This window comes from Opisthocomus hoazin, chromosome Z (assembly GCF_030867145.1).
Source record: "Opisthocomus hoazin isolate bOpiHoa1 chromosome Z, bOpiHoa1.hap1, whole genome shotgun sequence".
Taxonomy (NCBI): domain Eukaryota; kingdom Metazoa; phylum Chordata; class Aves; order Opisthocomiformes; family Opisthocomidae; genus Opisthocomus; species Opisthocomus hoazin.
In genome coordinates, this window is record NC_134454.1 from 42,627,898 (window position 1) to 42,647,125 (window position 19,228).

Consider the following 19,228-nt stretch of genomic DNA (forward strand, 5'->3'; position numbering starts at 1 on the left):
ATGAAACAAAGATGAAACAGATGGGTATATAGAGCTCTTTGGTACTCCCAGGTTATACACAGCTGTCTTGGGTAGAGTTGTAGCTGTGTGACACAGAGGAACTACTATCTCGTCAATATGGCAACTTCTCGGCAATATGGACCTACCTTACAAAAGGATCTCTTGCTGCTACAGTGCTCGTATGTCAAAATAGGTGCTCTGGAACAGGTATTTATGCTGCTGGTTTTGAGCCAGATTGATCTCAAAGACTGGCTACCTGTCAAGCAAATGCATGTTGCCAGTGATGAATTGTAATTACTAGAAGGAATGAATGTCTGTGCTGGAGGTGTTGAAGGATCACTATTGGAAATAGTAGATTTTCTTGCAGAACTCAAGAGGCAATCAAAGAAGGTATTGTTTGTTGCCCATTACTGTTGTGGGCTGGATTGAAGCGTGCTACACAGTGAAACTTGTCTGGGGAGAACAAAGAACTTGTTTTGTGAATGGGGTGGATTTTTCATATTAATTAAGGGAGGAGGAGAATTGTACCAACAGAAGCAGATGCTTTCTGGATTTGTAAGAGTGTGTGTGCATATCCTTTTGTTGAATGTGTGTGTGATGCATTTACATATGTGAGCCAGTTGCACATACGCAGACCTCACACTCCACACCTTTCTTTAGCACATGGTCCATAAAACGTTTCAAAGCAACCAGTTCACAAGTGTGTTAGGGAGAAAATGTGACAGAAGCAGTTGCTATTAGAGCAAAGGGCCACATAGGAAAGCTAAACTCTTTTCCTTCTACCTCATCTGAAGCACTTGTTGCAGGCTGAAGTTGTTTGTACAGTGAACCTAACCCATGGTAAAGGCATGGGGCACTTTGCCAGGGGGAAGTTATCTCCTTAAATGGTCATTCCTTTTCACACAGACTGGAGAGTGAGAGCTCTTATCCAGGATACAGTAGCTCTGAATTTTAAATCCATTTTGTATTTGGGAGACTAGAAGGCTTCTTTTTTACTTCTTAGTTCTGGCCGTAAAAAATACACTGTTGGGAGTTGTGAGAAGATTGTGCTTCTGCCCTTAGAGTGATGCCATTTTGCTGGAAAAAGCCTGCTAGTTTCTGTGGATCAAAAGCAGAAGTTTGACTTTATAGGATGTGGACTGGGCAGTCAGTTGGGAAAGCTGTGTTGGTTCTTGCTCTACAGCCTGTTTCCATGTGATAAGCATGAGATAAAATGCATAAACAGTCTTGGTCGTAGGTCTAGATGTATGAGATTGCACTAGATGGAGACTGGTGCTTCTTGAGGTATTGGTTTCCATTCATTGGGTCAGAAACAAGTTGTCACTCTGCATTAAGACATTTAAATCCCTATCCAAACTGTAGTGGAGGTATAGCCTGTGGCTTCCTAATCTCCTGAATACTCCCTACCTAGTCAGAATACTACAGTTTACTTTTGGCTAGGTTATCCATTTTCTTTTCCCTGGGGTGTGATGGTGATTGCTCTGTAGTCTGGCCCTCCTGTGGATGTACTCAGGGAATGCTCTTGGGCCTGAGCACTTGTAAGTGTCCAGGAGTCCTGTACTCATAGCCTGTTCTTAATGTTGGCTCAGATACTTTGTGCAACCAGTGGTTATAGTAGCTGGCTTTTCAGCTTTTAGTTTTTTCTGGGGGGGTTTTGTTAGCAGCTGTTACCAGTTCTTGTTATTTTCTCTTAGTTGCCTGTTGAATGTCAAATGTACTTGCAGTATTTCTAGCCTTTTTGGTGGAGTACTGGAGTATTTCTATATTTTGATTAATGAATTTAAGTAACAAATTAGTATGGAATCTTCATATCTTCTATCTTATCGCATAGAACTCTCCTGTAGCCTTTCTTTTTTTATTTTGCCAATGTAATAAAATTTTTAAGGTGAATTTATGCATCTTTAATACCAAGAAGCAGTTTTATCAGTTAATCTGACTTCTGTCTTGTCACATACATTATTGATGTAGGCATGGTTTTTTGCAGGAGTTATCTCTTACATACTGTACCTTCAATAATGAGCAATTCTTTGTAATTTTTACTTATTTATGAGTGTGTAAGGAAAAAAGTGTTTTTGCCTAAAGCCTGTTTTGCTTATTACCTGGCAGTAATCATGGCAGTTGTTTGAATACTGCTTTTTACTAATTACTAATTCCATTTATTTAAAGGTCTTAGGGAAGAGCTAAAATTTTCAGATTAATGAGATCTCATGTGACAGGGAATTGTGCCAGCAATTTGGGTAAGGATGGCTGACCAGGAACAGACTGTTCTTTGGTTTGTTAACCCAGCAGATATCTGAGGCAACTGATGGGCACTGTCCCTTGCAACCAGCTTGTCTACAGAGCTGCGCAGTCTTCTCATCCAGTACAATCCGAAAAGGCAAAAGTTTCAACGGTTTATGGGACTGTGGTGACCTTAGTGTTTAGCACAATGCTGTATTTTATTGTGGGCTGCTTACTGTCAATTCTGAATAAAAATGAACCGTTAGCTATAACTTTTAGAGAGGTGTGTTAACAGACTTCTCTGAACAGCAGTGCTAATATTAAATTTAAAGTTTTCAGCCACTAGCTGCTGTTTTTTACAAAGAAGTGAACAATGAATAAACTGTGTTGCTAGAAACTGTACTGGAATCAATCACTGCTCCTAGGAGGAAGGCGGATTGACCAGATGGCTCATGAGAGATCTTTTTTAACTCAAATGAGTTTACTATTTAAACTTACATCTACAGCCTACTCTTGCAGCATTAGATGCTTGTATGGTAAGTCATAGTTGTATAGCTTATAGGGTGTGTTTTCTTTGGCAGAAATCCTGACACTGAAGTTTCATGAAAAATTATTCTCAAAAGAGTGATGAAAACACACATAATGTTTTATAAACTAGGCTGTAGATGCACAGTTAGAAAATACAAATAAACCTAGAGGCTAGTGGTACATATAAAGCTAAGCAAGTGTCTGAAGTAGCAAAATGAGAGAGGTTAAAATTAATTTCAGATACCTTATGAATTTATAAGTTGTTTCTACTTCTAGACAGTCAAATGCCAAACACTTATTTGTTGAGAATATAATTTTTTTTCTTTTTTCTTTTAGTAAACTTGCATGCTTGCCGGTGTTAGTAAGTCTTACTTTGTCACCAGTTGTACAGGAATCAATAAGCCCTTCTAAAATGTAGCAGGATGGACTGAATCACTCACATACATAATCTTTTACAACTGACTACAGAAAAAGATAGACAACCTTTTTCTAAGCATGGATAGTTTATACTTTTTACATTGAAAAGTATATATCTGCATTATATTTACATTAAATCTACATTACACATACATTTATATTAAGTCACAGATCCTTCTTCCACCAGTATCTTATATTTTAAAGTTGATTTGTAAGTTCAGTAGCTTTTAAGGCAATTTTTAGCACTTTCCTGAACAGTGACTTTTATTTTGGAGAGTAGTCATATGTTACAAAATGAACTGCAGGAACTTTCCTATTAGAGATGAGACTGATTAATTGCAAAACATTTCCTCAAAATTTCTGAATATTTGATTGTTTCCAGAACATGTGTTTATAATTGTCATCTCAAGCATCACTTTTGTTGTAAACAGAGAGCCCAATGTTCCATTGTGGAAGCTGGAAAAAATTTCACTTGATTTCAATGACTTCAGTGAGACCAGTCCCAGAAGTTTTATGTCCTGTCAAGGGGATCTAACAGAATTTGGCTATTACAACAGGGAGTTTTGTTTTATTTTTTGTTTTAAATTAAATTATTTTAAGTATCACTGCTAACTGCTGTGTGCATGTCTGACCATCTTCTGGCTTGAACTGTTTCTGTGTAATTAGTTTTTCTTTTTCCATATGTACGGTAGTAGTAATGGGGATTTTGTGGTGTTTTTGGAGGGGAAACTTAAAATTAACAAGAGCAGTAACCTCTAGCTTACTGTAAATGTAACATGTTTTCTATTTGGAGCTTTCTGTGGGTTTAGAAACCTGTTTCCAGCGTTTGGTTTTGTTGTTTAGCTAATTCTAATGAAAGCAGCACTGACTTTGAAGTCATGTTAGTAAAACTTCACTTTTTTGTTTCCGACAAACCTATATCCTACATATTTTTCTCTGTCATTCATCTGAAATATTCTTTCATCTTCACAAATCACTGAATTGTTCAATGTATTTTCTTAATATTGATTTTGTGGCAAATCTGTGTTTGTCATCTTTCATGCTAAGATGCAATTGCATCAAGATATTTTCTCTGTGATTTATGAAAACAGGCAGATAACACTTCTGCAATGTCAGTGAGACTGTTTTTCTGTCAAACCTAAGATGAATTTAGTTTTCTCCCACAAACCAAACTAGGAGGCACATATTCTTTTATAAATCTGTTAGGTGAAAGCATGCGAAGAATCTGACTGGCTTTATTTGAGCCCCCGGATAAGATTCCTGTTTTTTTGCTGTGAGCTAACATTTACACATAGTACAGGCCTGCAGTTGGGCCTTAGCTTTAGCAGTGCTAAATAAGCATGTATTAGAGTTCATGGCGATTATGTTCCACATAGTCAGAGTTATACCATAATCATGGGTAGCAAATCCTAAAAGTACTGTAGTAGTGGTTTGAAGGATGAGTTTTTCAAGCAATGTTTTATGTTACAGATAAAAGAAAATCCAAGAATCAAAAAGTATCAGAAAGTGGAAGAGGAAAACGATACTCTTACAAGTTACCTCAGGAGTACAATATAGAAACTGTTGTGGTGGCAGATCCGGCTATGGTTTCGTATCATGGAACAGATGCTGCCAGAAGATTTATTTTAACCATCTTAAACATGGTAGGAAATTTAAAAATAATTTTTCGCATTTTACCACAGGCACCGTGGGCTGATTTCATTGCTCCTTTTAATTATTCTGACTGACCATCTGTAAAGGACAGTCAGTACATGACTATTAGCAGGCAGTCGAGACTTACTGCATATGTTTTTTCGGCATAAAACCATGGTGCTGCAGACTTGTCTGTACTGTTTGGTCTTGTATCTTCAGGGAAACCAGAAAGTGAGAGCTGAACAAGGTGATTTTTTGGTTAGAAGCCCATGAGATGTTTTTGGGAATGCTGGGTTATTGAATGATTTCTCTAATCTGTGCTTGTTATGAAGAGATGAAATTGTTGTTGTGAAAGATTGTGTGATCATTAGTGGCAGATAAAACTCAAAGGGTAATGCACTCGGACAATTACATCCCCTCCCAGCTCTATCTGGAGCTGTAGTGCACTAATTTGGTGCATAAAGCAGTGAAAACTAGCATCTGTAATGTACGAGGAAAGATTGTTCTAAAGAAGACACATAAGCTGAAGAATAAATAAAAAACTTCAACTATTCTGAATGATGGGAAGAGTTATTGCCATGTCCTGGCTCAGACCAGTCAGGCCACTATCCCATATTTAACTGAATAGAAATGTTCATATGACTAGTATTGCATGTATGTATGAGTATCTGGAGAAATGGCCTGTGGTTTATGAAGTGGTTCTGGCCGTTGAGGGGAAAAGGTCTTTTTTGTGCTTCCAGAATTAATGCTGCCTAATCTCTGTTTTCCCTTCAGAAGACCAACATAATAGATTAGCTTAATGTTCTGTTCAGATTATGGAAAATTAAAGCAGTCGCAGTAGAGTATAAGAAATTTTTAAGGTTCTGTGATGTTCTGTTATTTTTGATCTACAGTGTGTTGTGTGCAATACAAGGACGTATTTTTATTTACTGGTTTTTGTCTTAGGTTTTTAACCTTTTCCAGCACAAGAGCCTTGGACTACAAGTGAATCTTCGGGTGACTAAGCTAGTCCTCCTTCATGAGACTCCTGTAAGTATATACAATCTTTGTCTTAGCCTACAGAAGGTAATGCTACTTAGCATGTTGCTTCTTGAAGGTTTGCAATATTCGCCAGCTTGAATGGCTGACGTATTTTCTCAGTTAGCTTTTGTGCATTATTTAGTCATTTACACTGCTGGGCAGCCCCAGTAAGGAGTAAGCTGCTCCTTCTTCATGTGCTGCACATACTGAGATTTTTCTGTGCTGGCAGCTGGAAGACAGTCAAGCAAAGTTTCCTTATGGCAAGCTAGTTGTTAAGAAAATCTCCTTGTGCTCTGCTTTTTGTGCATTTGTATAGCTCATTACAAAAATCATCTCCTTTAAACCCAGTGGACAGTAGAAGGAGAACTGATGTTCTGTGTCAGCCAGTTCCTAGATGAACAAAAGGTGCCATGATAGAGCACTGTTCTTTCATTGCACCTTTCAGGCATCATCTCAAATCTGGTTCTTCTTTCTTTCTGAAGAAAGATGAGTCAGCTGATATCTTGACTGAGACTTTCTATTAACCTATGGTTTGTATGTCATATTTCAGGACAATGTCAATTTGATTTCTTGTTTTTTTCTGCAAAATATGGAAATCCTTTCATACTTTAGTTAGTTTATAAGAAAAAGGGATTCCTTTATCCATGTTTCTGGTTTTAAAGTACAGTATTTTTCCAGGGAATAGGAAAGTATTTCTTTCTTCAGTGTCCTCTCAGCAGAAGTCTCATTTCATGTTCAAACTCTGGATCTTCACATCGTTATTCTTGTCTTCACTATGGTTAGTGAAAAATCAGCAAATGAATGAGACAAATTCAGGTGAACATATCCAGTGAATGCCTCTCAGTGTACTGTCTTCATCTCTGCCTTTAACATGAGAAAAAGATGGTCTCTGCTTCTAAAGCTCAAGTCAGTCATTCTGTCATACTGTAAAAAGAAGAATGTTTTTGCTAACTCAGTCAAAAAATGTTCTTAATTCTATTCAAGGAATCAAAATTTTAATAAAATGAATTGTTTTTTATTTCCAGGCAGATATGTATATTGGACATCATGGGGAAAAAATGCTGGAAAGCTTTTGTAGATGGCAACATGAAGAATTTGGCAAGAAGAATGATATACACTTAGAAATGTCAACTAGCTGGGGAGAAGACATGTCTTCAGTTGATGCAGCCATACTGATCACAAGGTAAAATACTGAAAAATGGGCATTAAAAGATTGGCAGTGGCCTAATATGAACACAGAGAAAAGGAATTAGTAGATGACCAACACCGTTAGGATTTAGTTTTGCAGTGAGGAAGGGTGCAACTTGAGGCTTCTTTCCAGAACTCCAAGAAGGTGGTAAAGTGGTGGTAAAGATGGTTCAGAAAGCCATAGTTCTCAGGTGGTAAACATGCAGAATGACAAATAGGTCACTCTTGTTTCTTCTTTGCCTATGTAGCTAAGGCCAGAGGTTGGATACCTCTCTCCACAAGCCTGAATTTAAAAGAGGCAGCACACATAGACCTATATATACTTTCATTCAAAACACAAAAGCATGTTTAAACCATTCAGAGCTGGATCAGCACAACACTGGGCACATTACTGAGTTATGCTCCCCTCTAATGGATCTAGAACTAGTATGTTTCATTGTGTGCTGAAGGTACATCACACACCTACTCTGCAGCCACAGGGGTATGATCCTAGATTTGGAGTTCCTTCTAACTCTTAGCAATCAGGCGTTTCACACGTTCAGAAGGAAGTATGCCTCCAGCTCATCTCTTTCCTCCAAGGCAGATGCTGTCATGATTTAGGCTGTAAGTGGTGCACAGGGGGATGCATCTTGATGTTCAAACAGCGTACAGCCATTGTCCAAAGAAAAAAAAAGAGTGGTGGTTCAACTGGTCTAGGGTTGGGCTTAGTCCAATTTGTGATGTGGACGTTGGACTGGATGACCTTCAGAGTTCCCTTCCAAAGAAAATTTCTATGGTTGGATATATTAGAATACTGTTGTGCCACCCTATGCTAGCTGGTGACATGGTATCCTAAAACAATGTGTAACCTTTAAATTTATCTGTAGCCTTATACAATTTATTCAGGCTAATCTCACTAGGATCTATATGCATTTTTAAAAAATTTATTTACATTCTGATTACTCCATTATCTAGAACATACTTCAGTTTTCTGAAGCAGAAAAATGCTTGCCTAAATTTCCCTATTTTGGAGAGCTGGTCACATACTGGAAGCAGGAAATGCTGAAGTCCAGATTGTCTGTGATGACAGCTTTGTTGCTGCTTTTGCTGTTTAATCTCTTACCTTTTCTTAGAAAAGCCCACACCCATCTTTTCTTACCCTATGCCATCCTCATCTATTTGTTGTGTTTGTCTGTTTTATGGATTGTGGTGGCTTTGAGGGGTCAGATTCGTTTTTGTTACACATTTGTACATTAGCTAAGCAGTAGTCTTTCACACAGGCTGCTCTGAACTGCTTTGGAAGACAGGAGAAATAATTTATCTGTAAGAAATTTCCATGAGCTCATCAGAATACATACGTGGGATAACAACCTGGAAAGACATTTTTCAGATTAAGACCCAAGACTGATTTTAATAGCAGTGAGTGTGTTGGTGAGGTAAGAGTCCGGATGGGGTAGGAAAGGAGTGAGCAGTAGGAATGAGTGAGCTTGGGCCAAGGCGTGAAGGGTGGCCGAGTATCATACGTGGCATTGGGCTGATGAGTGTAGCTGAAAGGGAACAGACCTTCTTACACCTACTGGTACTTTTTGACTGTCCCAGAATAAATGAGCAATTGCATAATGCTTGGTTGATAGAAACGTGGGGTTGTTGAGTGGCCTCTCACCTATCCCCTGCCTCTCTTGTTTGAGACAGCTGAGGCAGTCAGCAGTATCTACAGCAGCAGTAGCAGCTTGCGGGAGCATCGAACCCTGCATCTCCCAGGACAGTGAGTCTTGGGCTGCATTCTGCAGTTTGTGAGGTGTATGTCACAAGTAGTAAGATGTAAAGTAGTAAGAAATAAAGCATGTAACACCTCTTTCCTGTGATTTTTTCATCTTCACCCTGACCAGCCTTTATGGGAAGAAGCAGAAGAGTTCTGAACTGATGCAAGTAAGGCAGTAGTTCAGCAGTTGAGAGGCAGTGGTCTGGACATGTCTTTAGCAGCCAGTGTGTTTGGCCAGAAAGGTTTTTGAATTTCGTGCAACATTTCTAAGTGGTAAAAAAAGCTTTTGGAAAGTCTAATCATATGTAAAGACATGCTTTTCTGATGTGCTTTGTAATGATGACACTCTGATTTGCGTTGCCTACAATTTTTTACCTGTCAGTTTTAATATGGTTTTTGAAGTAAATCTCTGATCAGTGTTAAGGAAATTGAAGTACAGACCAGGGAAGTGATTGGATGGATGTCAGATAGTAAGTCAGTGCTGGAGTCAGAAATTAAAGATCTGTTCTGACATTTTTATTTTTTCAGTGCAGTTATTCTCTGGACTATGCTGCCTCCCATCTCAGAGCTGCTTTAGCTGCTAATAAATCATACCAGTGCGGTTTGCTGACTGTGGGAATGTTTGCCTAATCCAGGCTCCTTCTGCACATCATCAGGTTTATGGTATAGCTAACCCCATGTGTGGCTCCTCTTGTGTGTTTTGTTAATTCAGAGTCTTACTCTGTTTTGCAAACACAGAACAAGCTCCTTTGTCACAACTTCCAAACAGCTTTGGACAGCAGACCTGCTTTATTCAGAGAAATAATTTTGTTTAGACAGATGAACACCAAGTGCTTGGTATTTTTCAACTAAAAATGTAAAGTTTTGGTTATCTAACACATTCTGTGTCTGACTTCCTAAAACTTACCACACCTCTTTTTATGTCTCGCATGATAATAGAACGGCAAGAGTGCTTTGAAAAATCTCTCCTGTGTTTTCACATGCCAGTTGTGTCTAGTAACTAAAAGAGTTTAGAAATGAAGTATTGAGTATTCTGCTGAGCTAGTTTTTAATGCTTAACTACAAAGAGCACGATGCGTGTGTAATAAGAGACTGTTACTCGAGTTATTCAACAGTCAAAGAGCCGTCATAGCCTTTTCATGAAAAACATACTTGTCAGGACTTCCTTGTTCTTTCATTTGTTACATAAAGCGGAAAACAGAACTGTCTTCTCTCCACCACTTTCTCTGCTGCCCAGAGAGCCTGTAATGATACTTATGAATATGATACCAATTTGTTCATTTCACTGCACTGTAGTCCTGTTTCAGGCTGTGTATTTTTGTTTAGTTTCCGTTTAATTTGGCTTATTCTGGTGAAGTAATGTCCTGTTTAAAATATGGTGCCATAAAGTAAAAGAAAGACAGAAAGAAAAAGTTTGAATAGTGTATTTAGAGAAGATCCCCGGGGAGGTTAGGTATAAGGAGAATGTGAGAATTAAGACAGAAATTGTTTTAAGGACTCTCTTGATAAAACTATTGCATTCACAGTTGTAATTTAGCACTATTACTTTAGAGATATAGATATCAGGAAGTACTTTGAGGAAGAAATACAGCACAGCTCATCAACATCTTCCTTGGCTTTTAAGTTACAGAGTGCGCATGCAGGGAGATGAGCTGCTATTTTGGCGGCCACTGAGATGGTATTACCAGTTGCTATCTGCATAGGTTGTCTGACTTGAATGAGGTAGTAGAAAGTAAGGCAGGAAAAGGCCCATGGCATCCATGATTGCTGCAGGATGATATGTACATTGTTATATTGCCCCTATTGCAAAAAGGGTAATGAAATATTCAAAGTATATTAACAAAACAAGAATACAAGAATGAGGCAGAATCTATCTTCACTTAAAAGTTATGCATCATGCTGCTTTTCCAGTGCATAAGTCAGAATGTTTTTTAGAAAAATGTGTACATATGAATATAATAATAAAAAAGTTCTGTATTCTGCTTCTCAGAATTGTCGTTTTCACATGTGCTTGTGACAAAGAGAAGAATTTGATCTGATTCTCCTAATATTAAGCAGATAGACAGTGATATTCCATTTTCACAGTGTACATCAGCTCTTTATTCATATTGATCTGCACTATCTGAAATGTCTTTGCTCTGAGTCATAAATAATTGAAGCAGTGCTGCAAGACGTTTTCACTGTAAGAAGGTGCCTCATTCTATAAAAGTCGACAATGACATAAACAGCACTTAGATTTGCTAAATACTGTTTCATTTCCAATCGTTCCAGCCCTACAGAACCCTTCCCAAAGCTTGGACAAGAATTTTTTAAGCCTTGCTACTACCTTCTAATGCACACAAGAAGTACTGTTCTTTTCCTGACCTTGCTTTTTGCTGCCTTTCTGATGATAATGGTTTGAACCAATAATACCTCCTTGAGAAACTCAGAGTTGGAAGAATGTGAATGATCCGTACACAGAAGCGATGATTACGGGGTCACCTAAAAAGGTTGCAGTGTTTGGCAGTCCAAAATGGTTGAGGCATAATGGGATAGAGATGGATTATTAATCTACTACTGTTGTCCTTAAACTTCTAGTGAAATTCAGCTCTGGAAAAATGAGTTCTTGCAAGTGCATAGTGAGAGAAGAAATTATTCTTTATTTTGTCTTCATAGTGCTAGTTTTTCATCCCTGTAATTTCAATACTGCCAACACTTCTAACATTTTTTGCAAACTTTTACAGTGTTTACTGTTTTTCTTTTGACATCAACAGCAGACATCACAGGATTTAATGAGATTCTTAAATGTCCATACTACTAGTTATTTACTAATAGGATGGTAGATGCAGAAGGAGGTATGGTAGCGTGAAAAAAGCATACTTCAGAATCAAAGGTGTCTTTTGTAAAAACCCCACAATCTCCTGTAGTTATCACTTTAATTGTAAGAGATGTATTTTTATCTTGTGTATTTTAAAACTCTCGCTAATTTTAAGTCATCACATGCTGTTTGTTTTGGGTTTAGTTTTGTTTTTTTTCTGCTCTAAGTTTAAGGTGTTTGAGTCCCTGAAGTGATAATGCTTTATATGTGAGAAAAATCTGCGTGAGCTTACCTGTTTCTGTCAGCTTGTTCTTTTGAGCTTTAGTATTCAGGCTGTGTATGTTCTATTCACTCGTACAGATCTGTCAGATAGCATTACACGGACCTAAACTGAATTTTAAATCACTGATTGTCTAGTGCAAGTCTCTAACATTAAATTTGGTCGGTTGTTTTTACATTTTATTCTTCTGGTGAATAAGAAAGCTAGACAGTCTTGAGACAAAGATTTAAAAGAATGGAAAATTAACTGTGTTCTGGAGTAGAAGATTGCCACAGTTGTTTACTTTCAGAACGGACAGCTGTGTCTTATTACTAATTTTTGTTACTTCAGCTTCCAATCATGGATCGCTTTGTACCCTTTCCTGCTAAAGAGCTGTTAGAAAGCTCCTCACTGTGTAAATACTTGTAGTCTGTGATCAGGTCACAACTCATCTTTCTCTTAGATCAACTTAAAGAGGTTTTTAAGCCTGTTTCTCAGACATGTAATCATTCTCTTAGCTCTTTCCAGACCTTTTCCTATTTTCCAAATTGTTTTTTGAAGCATAAGCACCAAAATTGGACACAGTAGTGTGTGAACAACGGTTACTGGTGCCGATATTTTTCTCCATTTTTATCCAAGAATACTGTTCGCTCCTACTGCCTATTTTGAAATACTCATTTCTTTTCATTGTTGTTGTCATGCTGTTGCTGTGTATGATAACGTTTGGGGGTCCAGTTTTGGCTACACTGAAATAAACGTTCAGATGAGTCATCTTTAAAAATTGATTTGTCTTCATTCCTATCAATATTCTATCAGATCTCATTTCATTTTCAAACTTTACCAGTAGTGCTGTCTTATTTTCTTCCAGATCATTGTTTAATGCCAATGCTGAGTCTAGATTCTATTGGACTCCACTCAAAAACAACTTCCTTGGCTTCCTAACATTTCTGTATCTCTTGTGAGATGTTAGCTACAAGTTTAATTCAGTTATTAGTTCAGTTATCACACTTCTGAACTGTTATTATTTTTTAGTTTGTCTGAAACATGAACTTTAGAAGAAGGCCTATTTATTTGTATTATCCTTTTTAATGTCAGTTCAACTTTACAGAGCCTAGCTGATCTGTTAACTATTTAAAATATTTAAATACAGTATTTCCTGATTTGCTAAAATACACTGTCCAGTGCATATCGCTGCCTTTGAGGTTTACCATCAAAATACTAAACAGTTTCTGAAATAGCATTTATGATAGTAACGTTGTCCGTTTGTGAACTGAATAGTAAATGTGTAATTTATCTTGTGGTTCATTAACTCCAAAATTGTTTAGTTTTTTTTTTTCTCCCTAAAATGCATTTTTTAGTTAGTATGTATGTGCTTACTTTATCTGTGGGAATCGTTTCCTATTACATGAAGAGACAAGAACATCTGCAGTGTTGTCGTTATTCACTTAACACAGTACAAATGAAGTCATTTGCAAATATGATGATAATGTTTTTTGCCATGGGGGCCATTAATTGTAGCTATTCTTTACAAAAATCTTATGATTAGAGAAAACTTGTTGCTTGGGCAATACACCTTAAATATGGCTTAAAAGGTTTTAAGTCGTAGAATCGTTGACAACAGCAGGAATTAGACTGCTGTTTCAAGCCTACATTACTTTTTTCAAAATATGAAGGTTAAAGAAGTTAAAAGCCAGAATGAAGATTTGGTAGATGAGTAAAATCCATTATCTGTCCTTTTCTCTTTCTTCTTTTCTCCAATCTAGCAAATGGAAGGAAATGGTAAACTGGCTGTTGTGGTTTAACCTCAGCCAGCAACTAAGCACCAGCCAGCCGCTCGCTCACCCTTCCCTCCCCACACCATGGGATGGGGAGGTGAATGGGAAAAAGTAAAAACTCATGGGTTTAGGTACAGACAGTTTAATAGGAAAATAAAGGAAGATATAATAATAATTATGATAATAAGAACAGTAGTAGCAATAATATGTACAAAACAAGTGATGCTCAAATGCAATTGCTCACCACCTGATGAACGATACCTAGCCCGTCTGCGAGCAGTGATCACTGTCCCCCAGCCAACTCCTCCCAGCTTATATGCTGAGCATGACATCATATGGAATAGAACATCTCTTTGGCCAGTTTGGGTCAGCTGCCCTAGCTGTGTCCCCTCCCAGCTTCCCGTGCACCTGGTAGGCCAGGCCATCTGGCTGAAGCTGAAAAGTCCTTGGCAACAGCAACAAACATCAGTAGTTTATCAACATTATTTTCATCCCAAATCCAAAACACATCATTACAGCTACCAGAAAGAAAATTAACTCTATCCCAGCCAAAACCAGGACACCGGCTTGAACAGAAATAAGTCTTTTGACTACTACGCCTAAAACAAGTGTTAAATTTGTCTAAAATGAAAAATTAGTGCGAACTATTCAAAAAGAACAAGTCTGGACTCTTCTTTAGTCTTCTTCTGCTGTTCTTGATGTCTTCTGTTGTACAACCCGTCTACACATCAGCATTTATTTAACAAAGATAATGTAATGAGATAGTTTATATTTGGAAATTGGATAGTTAGTCTTTATTGGCTGTGAAGGCCCTTCATAATGCTATATATAGTTGATTAAAACTGCACTAAATGCATTTTTCTGAAACAATATATTAGTGGTTACCCATTCTTGCTTCGAATTATTTTCTAGGGTTAGCCAGCTCATTCAAGCTGGACAAATCAGTCCTAAATCTCATGAGAGCTCCTCTTTTTTCTCACTTGAATAAGGGACCTGTTTTACCTTCCATTTGCATGCAAAGTAAACAGTTCGAGTAATGGATGCTTTGTGCTGGATACTGGTTAGAGGGGGACTTCAGTGTGCTTTAACCAGTTTCTTGCGTTCAGTATTAGACTCAGTTACTAACTTGTGTCACAAAAGCTTGTAAATGCATTAAAGGTAATTCTAATATCTTAGTCCTGTTTTTCTAAGAGAAAGGCAGAAAACAACAAAGGCAAATAATCTTAGTGGCTTTCCTGAGGGCTTTGTAGTGTGCTTTATTGCTCTGTTTTGTACATCCTCTTACTTGGAAGAGTCCGTATCCTCTGTTGTCTTGTGTAGTTTCGATATGCCAATTCCATATATATATATATATATATATATATTTAAAAGCATAGAGGTGTGTATATATCTGTGTATATATCTGTGTGCGTATGTTATATACACACACAGGACTGTTGTTATAATATGATGGAATATTTAAGTTACCATGTGCGAATTAGAGAACGATTTCTATGAGAGTCGTTGGTAGGTCTTGCTATATACGTAAATCTTTGCTTAGGAGCCTCAAATATATGTAATGTATTCATGCTCTTGGAAATTAAAGGAGGTATTACATTCTTTCAATGTAATTCAGGAACTAAGAATGGTTTATTGTACTTCCCTCTTGCCAAATCATAGCCCCCAACCATTTCCCCCAAGTCCCATAATGAAACTCTGGTTGCGTAGCATAACCGTAGTCAGAGTCAACCAAGAAGGAAAAACAAAACAAAAACAGCTCAGTAAGTGTACAAGAACAAAGCTATTGCATAAGCAGAAACCTCTTGGATATTGGTGGTTTAAAAATGTCACATGGTATTCCTGTACATTTGAAGATATGCTTTCTTTTTTTTTAACTTGTTACATCAGTTAATATTTATGGCAGTTGTAGGAGTGTGTGTGGAAGACAATCTATGTCCTTAGGTTGTCTTTACACATACTCTCTTGCTTCACCACAAGTCCCATATTTCTAATCATTCTGTCATGTTACTTAACAAGACAATAAGTCCCTTGTGTCACATAGCACAAAACAAAGAATTGTGTTACAACCCAGTGCATTGATGTAATTTGTTGCAGGTTTGAAAAAATAAAAGAACTTCCTTCTGTTTATTATTATAATTTCTTGTTCACCACCTTTGGCTCTATTTCCAGGGCTCTTCTAAGTGGATTCCCAGACTTTCTTTATCAGTTTATTCACAAGATTTGTTTCTAGCACTGTTTTTTTGCTTTTCTACTCTGTAATTATCTGGCAATGGTGACTGGAAAATCAAAAGCTGTATAACTCCATGACTCTGGTTGTGTGGCCTTTAACAAGTGTCAGAAATTTGCCGGCCTCTTGAAACTGCTTTTGGGTCTAAATCACTCTGTGGGAAACAATCAAACAAACAAGCAAAAAGCTCTTGGAGTAGTTACGCCTGTGGAAATGCAAAGAATCACTAGCCTACTCTCTCATCTCAAGCACCAAACAATTCTTGCATTTTGATCCTGGAAAATGAGTGTAGATATATGTATGTATCTTTATCATTATCAATCTGTGTGTATATCTATGTAGCTTCATAGACAGAATATAAAAATAAAATCTCTCTGGCCTGTGTGGTCCCTCTCTAACAAGAGACCATTACTCTGTAGTGTAGCTACAGAACAGAATCTTCTTTATTTGAGCACATGTCGGAATGAAGTTCAGGTAATTAGGTTGTATTTTGCTTAGATGCTATATGTGGTGGGGTTTTTTGTTGTTTTTTCCTCGCTGGTTCCCTCCTCCACCTCTCCACAGTTCACCTTAGCAGCCCTATTTTTACTTAAAATAAAAAATCAGCGTGAGTTATAAACACTCCAGTAAAAAGCAGCTTTTCCTTTGTTTGGTCTTTTGATAACTTTGTTACGTGTCTCTGAGAACAGGTACAATAGGTATGAAATTCAAATGAATCCCAAGCAAGTGTTGTTTAATGCAGAGTTGAAATATTTATTCCAGTTCATGCAATTGAGCAGTCTTACTTATAGAGGTAAGGCTGGACTGAAGTCTGTGTTGGAGATAGGATAGTCTTCTCCCAGTGAGTTAATTTGTAAGTCTTTCACTGCTAGAATAGGATGCCCTAGCAGAAATGCTTCTCCAGAATGTATTCCTATTTGTCATTTTAACCATTGGCTTTTTAGCACAAAAATTTTCTGACTCAATCTCTGATCTAAAGGCTGGATTACAATGCTGTTTTGGACGTGATATTAAGCACTGAAGATATTTTCATTTCAAATGAAAGAAAAACTAAGTTTAAAGTTGTTACATTTCAAGATGCTTACTTCGGGAAAAAAACCCAGCAATTAGGTACAGTGTAATTTAAATATGTGCTATATGTTTTGCCACCTGATTACTCCTAAATCTGTTGTGAGAATAAACTGAAGTGCAAGTGTTCTGGGTAATCCTGGCCTTTGCTTCCTCATGTTCTTTGTTGAGATAATGGTGTTCTGTGTTTATTCATTGAGCCATACGAAATATTTGTAAATAGGTCACACAGTCGTTACCAGTCTAACAGCTTGGCTTGCTTAACGTTGTTCTTTTTCCCCTCAACTCTAGGAAGGATTTCTGTGTACATAAAGACGAACCATGTGATACTGTTGGTAAGTAAATAAATGTAAGAGACCGTGCGTATAAACCACTTAATAAAATAAGTGTTACATAAATAGAGATGTGAAGCTAAAGGTAAGAACAGCATCGGTGATGGATAGCTGTAACTAGCTAAAATGCAAAATACATCTCAAATGGCAAAAATACTGTATTAGATTTCTCTATGCTTCTAGCAAAATAGTTTAAGTACAATATTTCCATCTCATTCGTAGATCAAACTTTTAAATCTTTTTCCTTTTTAATCTCACTGCCAGTTCAATATCAAATTGCGTTAATATTCTTAATTCAGAATATGAAGCTCAACAAAAGTTTATGATTCTTTTTTCATGCAGTGGATTTCTCTTTGGTAAGAATATGGCCAAGATGTTTAAAAGAAGTTTCCATAAGAATATAATGTAATATTGTAGAGTGATACAGTGTATGAACTATGTAACTTCAGAAGAATACAGGATGTGAATTATTGTACAAGGCGTCTTCTGACACCTTCAATTAAAGTGAGTGCTAGCTACACCGAGTTTTTCTATCAACAGTCATTACTTTAGTTCACACCCTTTTGGGAAGACAGTTTTTCAGGGTAAAGGTCGTTGGAAAAGGTAGCCAAAAGTAGCAATTTTTCTATTCAGTTGTAATTCTGGCTAAAAATATACCATGACACTAAGTGAAGAATGGCATGGCATGATTTTACCCTAGAATTTCTTTTGGCTAATAGAAAACCTTAAACTGTTCTATATGTAAATGCAAGTATTCGGAACGTAAATTGTTTCAGTAAGATTGGGATGGTAGTAATGGGCTATTAACTATTGTCTTGCTTGTGCTCCCTCTTACATAGAGGAAAAGTAGATTCCATCACCCCCACCCCGTTTAATTTCAGTGGCAAAGGCTTGAGGAGAACTCTTTTGTAAACTGTATTACCTCAGTGGTTGCTAGTCTTTTTGCTTTTATTGCTCCATCATCCCAAGTCTATATGATCATGTCTGTGGGATGGATATGAATAACGAATCCTTCTAAATGAAGAATGGAATGTTTCTTACAGCAGTTAGGGGTTAAGGATTCATAGTGTTCTTCCACTAATCATTATCTTGGTCTTAGGTGATTTTTGCATGAATGTTTGGTGCTCAGAGGAGTTTATTTTTGTCTTCTAAGTGAAGAATGTTTCCTTCCAGCTGAAGAAGGAAGCTATGAGACCAGAAGTCTTTAGCATCTTATGCTGATCTGAACTGAACGTCAAATATGGGGTACTTCCAATTAATGTAAATCAGGGTAGGCTGCTGTATGGATTTCACCAATGAAATGAATGCATTCAAGAATATTCCTTGAAAACTGTTTCCTCTTTGGCTGAACCGTGGAGATAACAGAATGAGTATCTCTGAATTTATTCGTGGAATTGTAATTGAGATAAAATTGAACTGACTGAAGTATGAGTCATTCACATTTCTATGATGAAGAAACTTGGATGAAATGAAAAAATGAGGCAGTGCTTTAATCATAAGTGCACAGAGTTTGTAGTCTTCATATCATGATAAGCAAAATGAAGTAGAGACCTTGGCTCTCTTATTTGGAATTTTGTGGAACGGCTATTGTGGGCGTTCCCACTCTGTGTAAGCTTGTTTAGAGTTTTCTTCAGGAATTGAAACATAGTTCACATGTGTAGTTCTTTTCATACAGCTACCTTTGTGCAGCAAAAGCTAAGGTCATTCTTTTCCTGTAGTTCCATCAGTTATATATATGAATTTAATCATTAGTTTTGCAGATGCATATAGCACGTTTCCACAAATTCAGTGTATCATGTCTTCCATGCACATTTATGGTGCTGTGGGTCCATGCTCACTCTTGAGAAGATAATGTCTTTCAGAAGCTCTTGTCCATCATCATCTGTGAGCTGATCTAAGGAAGAGTGTTCAAAAACCAGGGAGAGCTTTGTGCATTTCTCTTGAAGAGAACTTTTAAATTGTCTTACTGACATGAGTGTCTTATGCCAATATTTTTAGGATTGCAGGTTTATAAGCAAAATTGT

The 19,228-nt window shown here is 37.2% G+C and overlaps 1 protein-coding gene across 1 annotated transcript in view; it reads left to right on the plus strand.

Annotated features, from left to right (window-relative positions):
- Nucleotides 1-19,228, plus strand: part of ADAMTS19 (ADAM metallopeptidase with thrombospondin type 1 motif 19) — a 150,545-nt gene that overhangs the window by 34,481 nt on the left and 96,836 nt on the right. Inside the window, exons 4-7 of the mRNA XM_075410652.1 lie at nucleotides 4,636-4,808; nucleotides 5,743-5,826; nucleotides 6,843-7,000; nucleotides 17,164-17,207. Of these exons, the coding sequence (XP_075266767.1) occupies nucleotides 4,636-4,808; nucleotides 5,743-5,826; nucleotides 6,843-7,000; nucleotides 17,164-17,207 (459 nt within the window). The remainder of the gene's footprint in view (nucleotides 1-4,635; nucleotides 4,809-5,742; nucleotides 5,827-6,842; nucleotides 7,001-17,163; nucleotides 17,208-19,228) is intronic.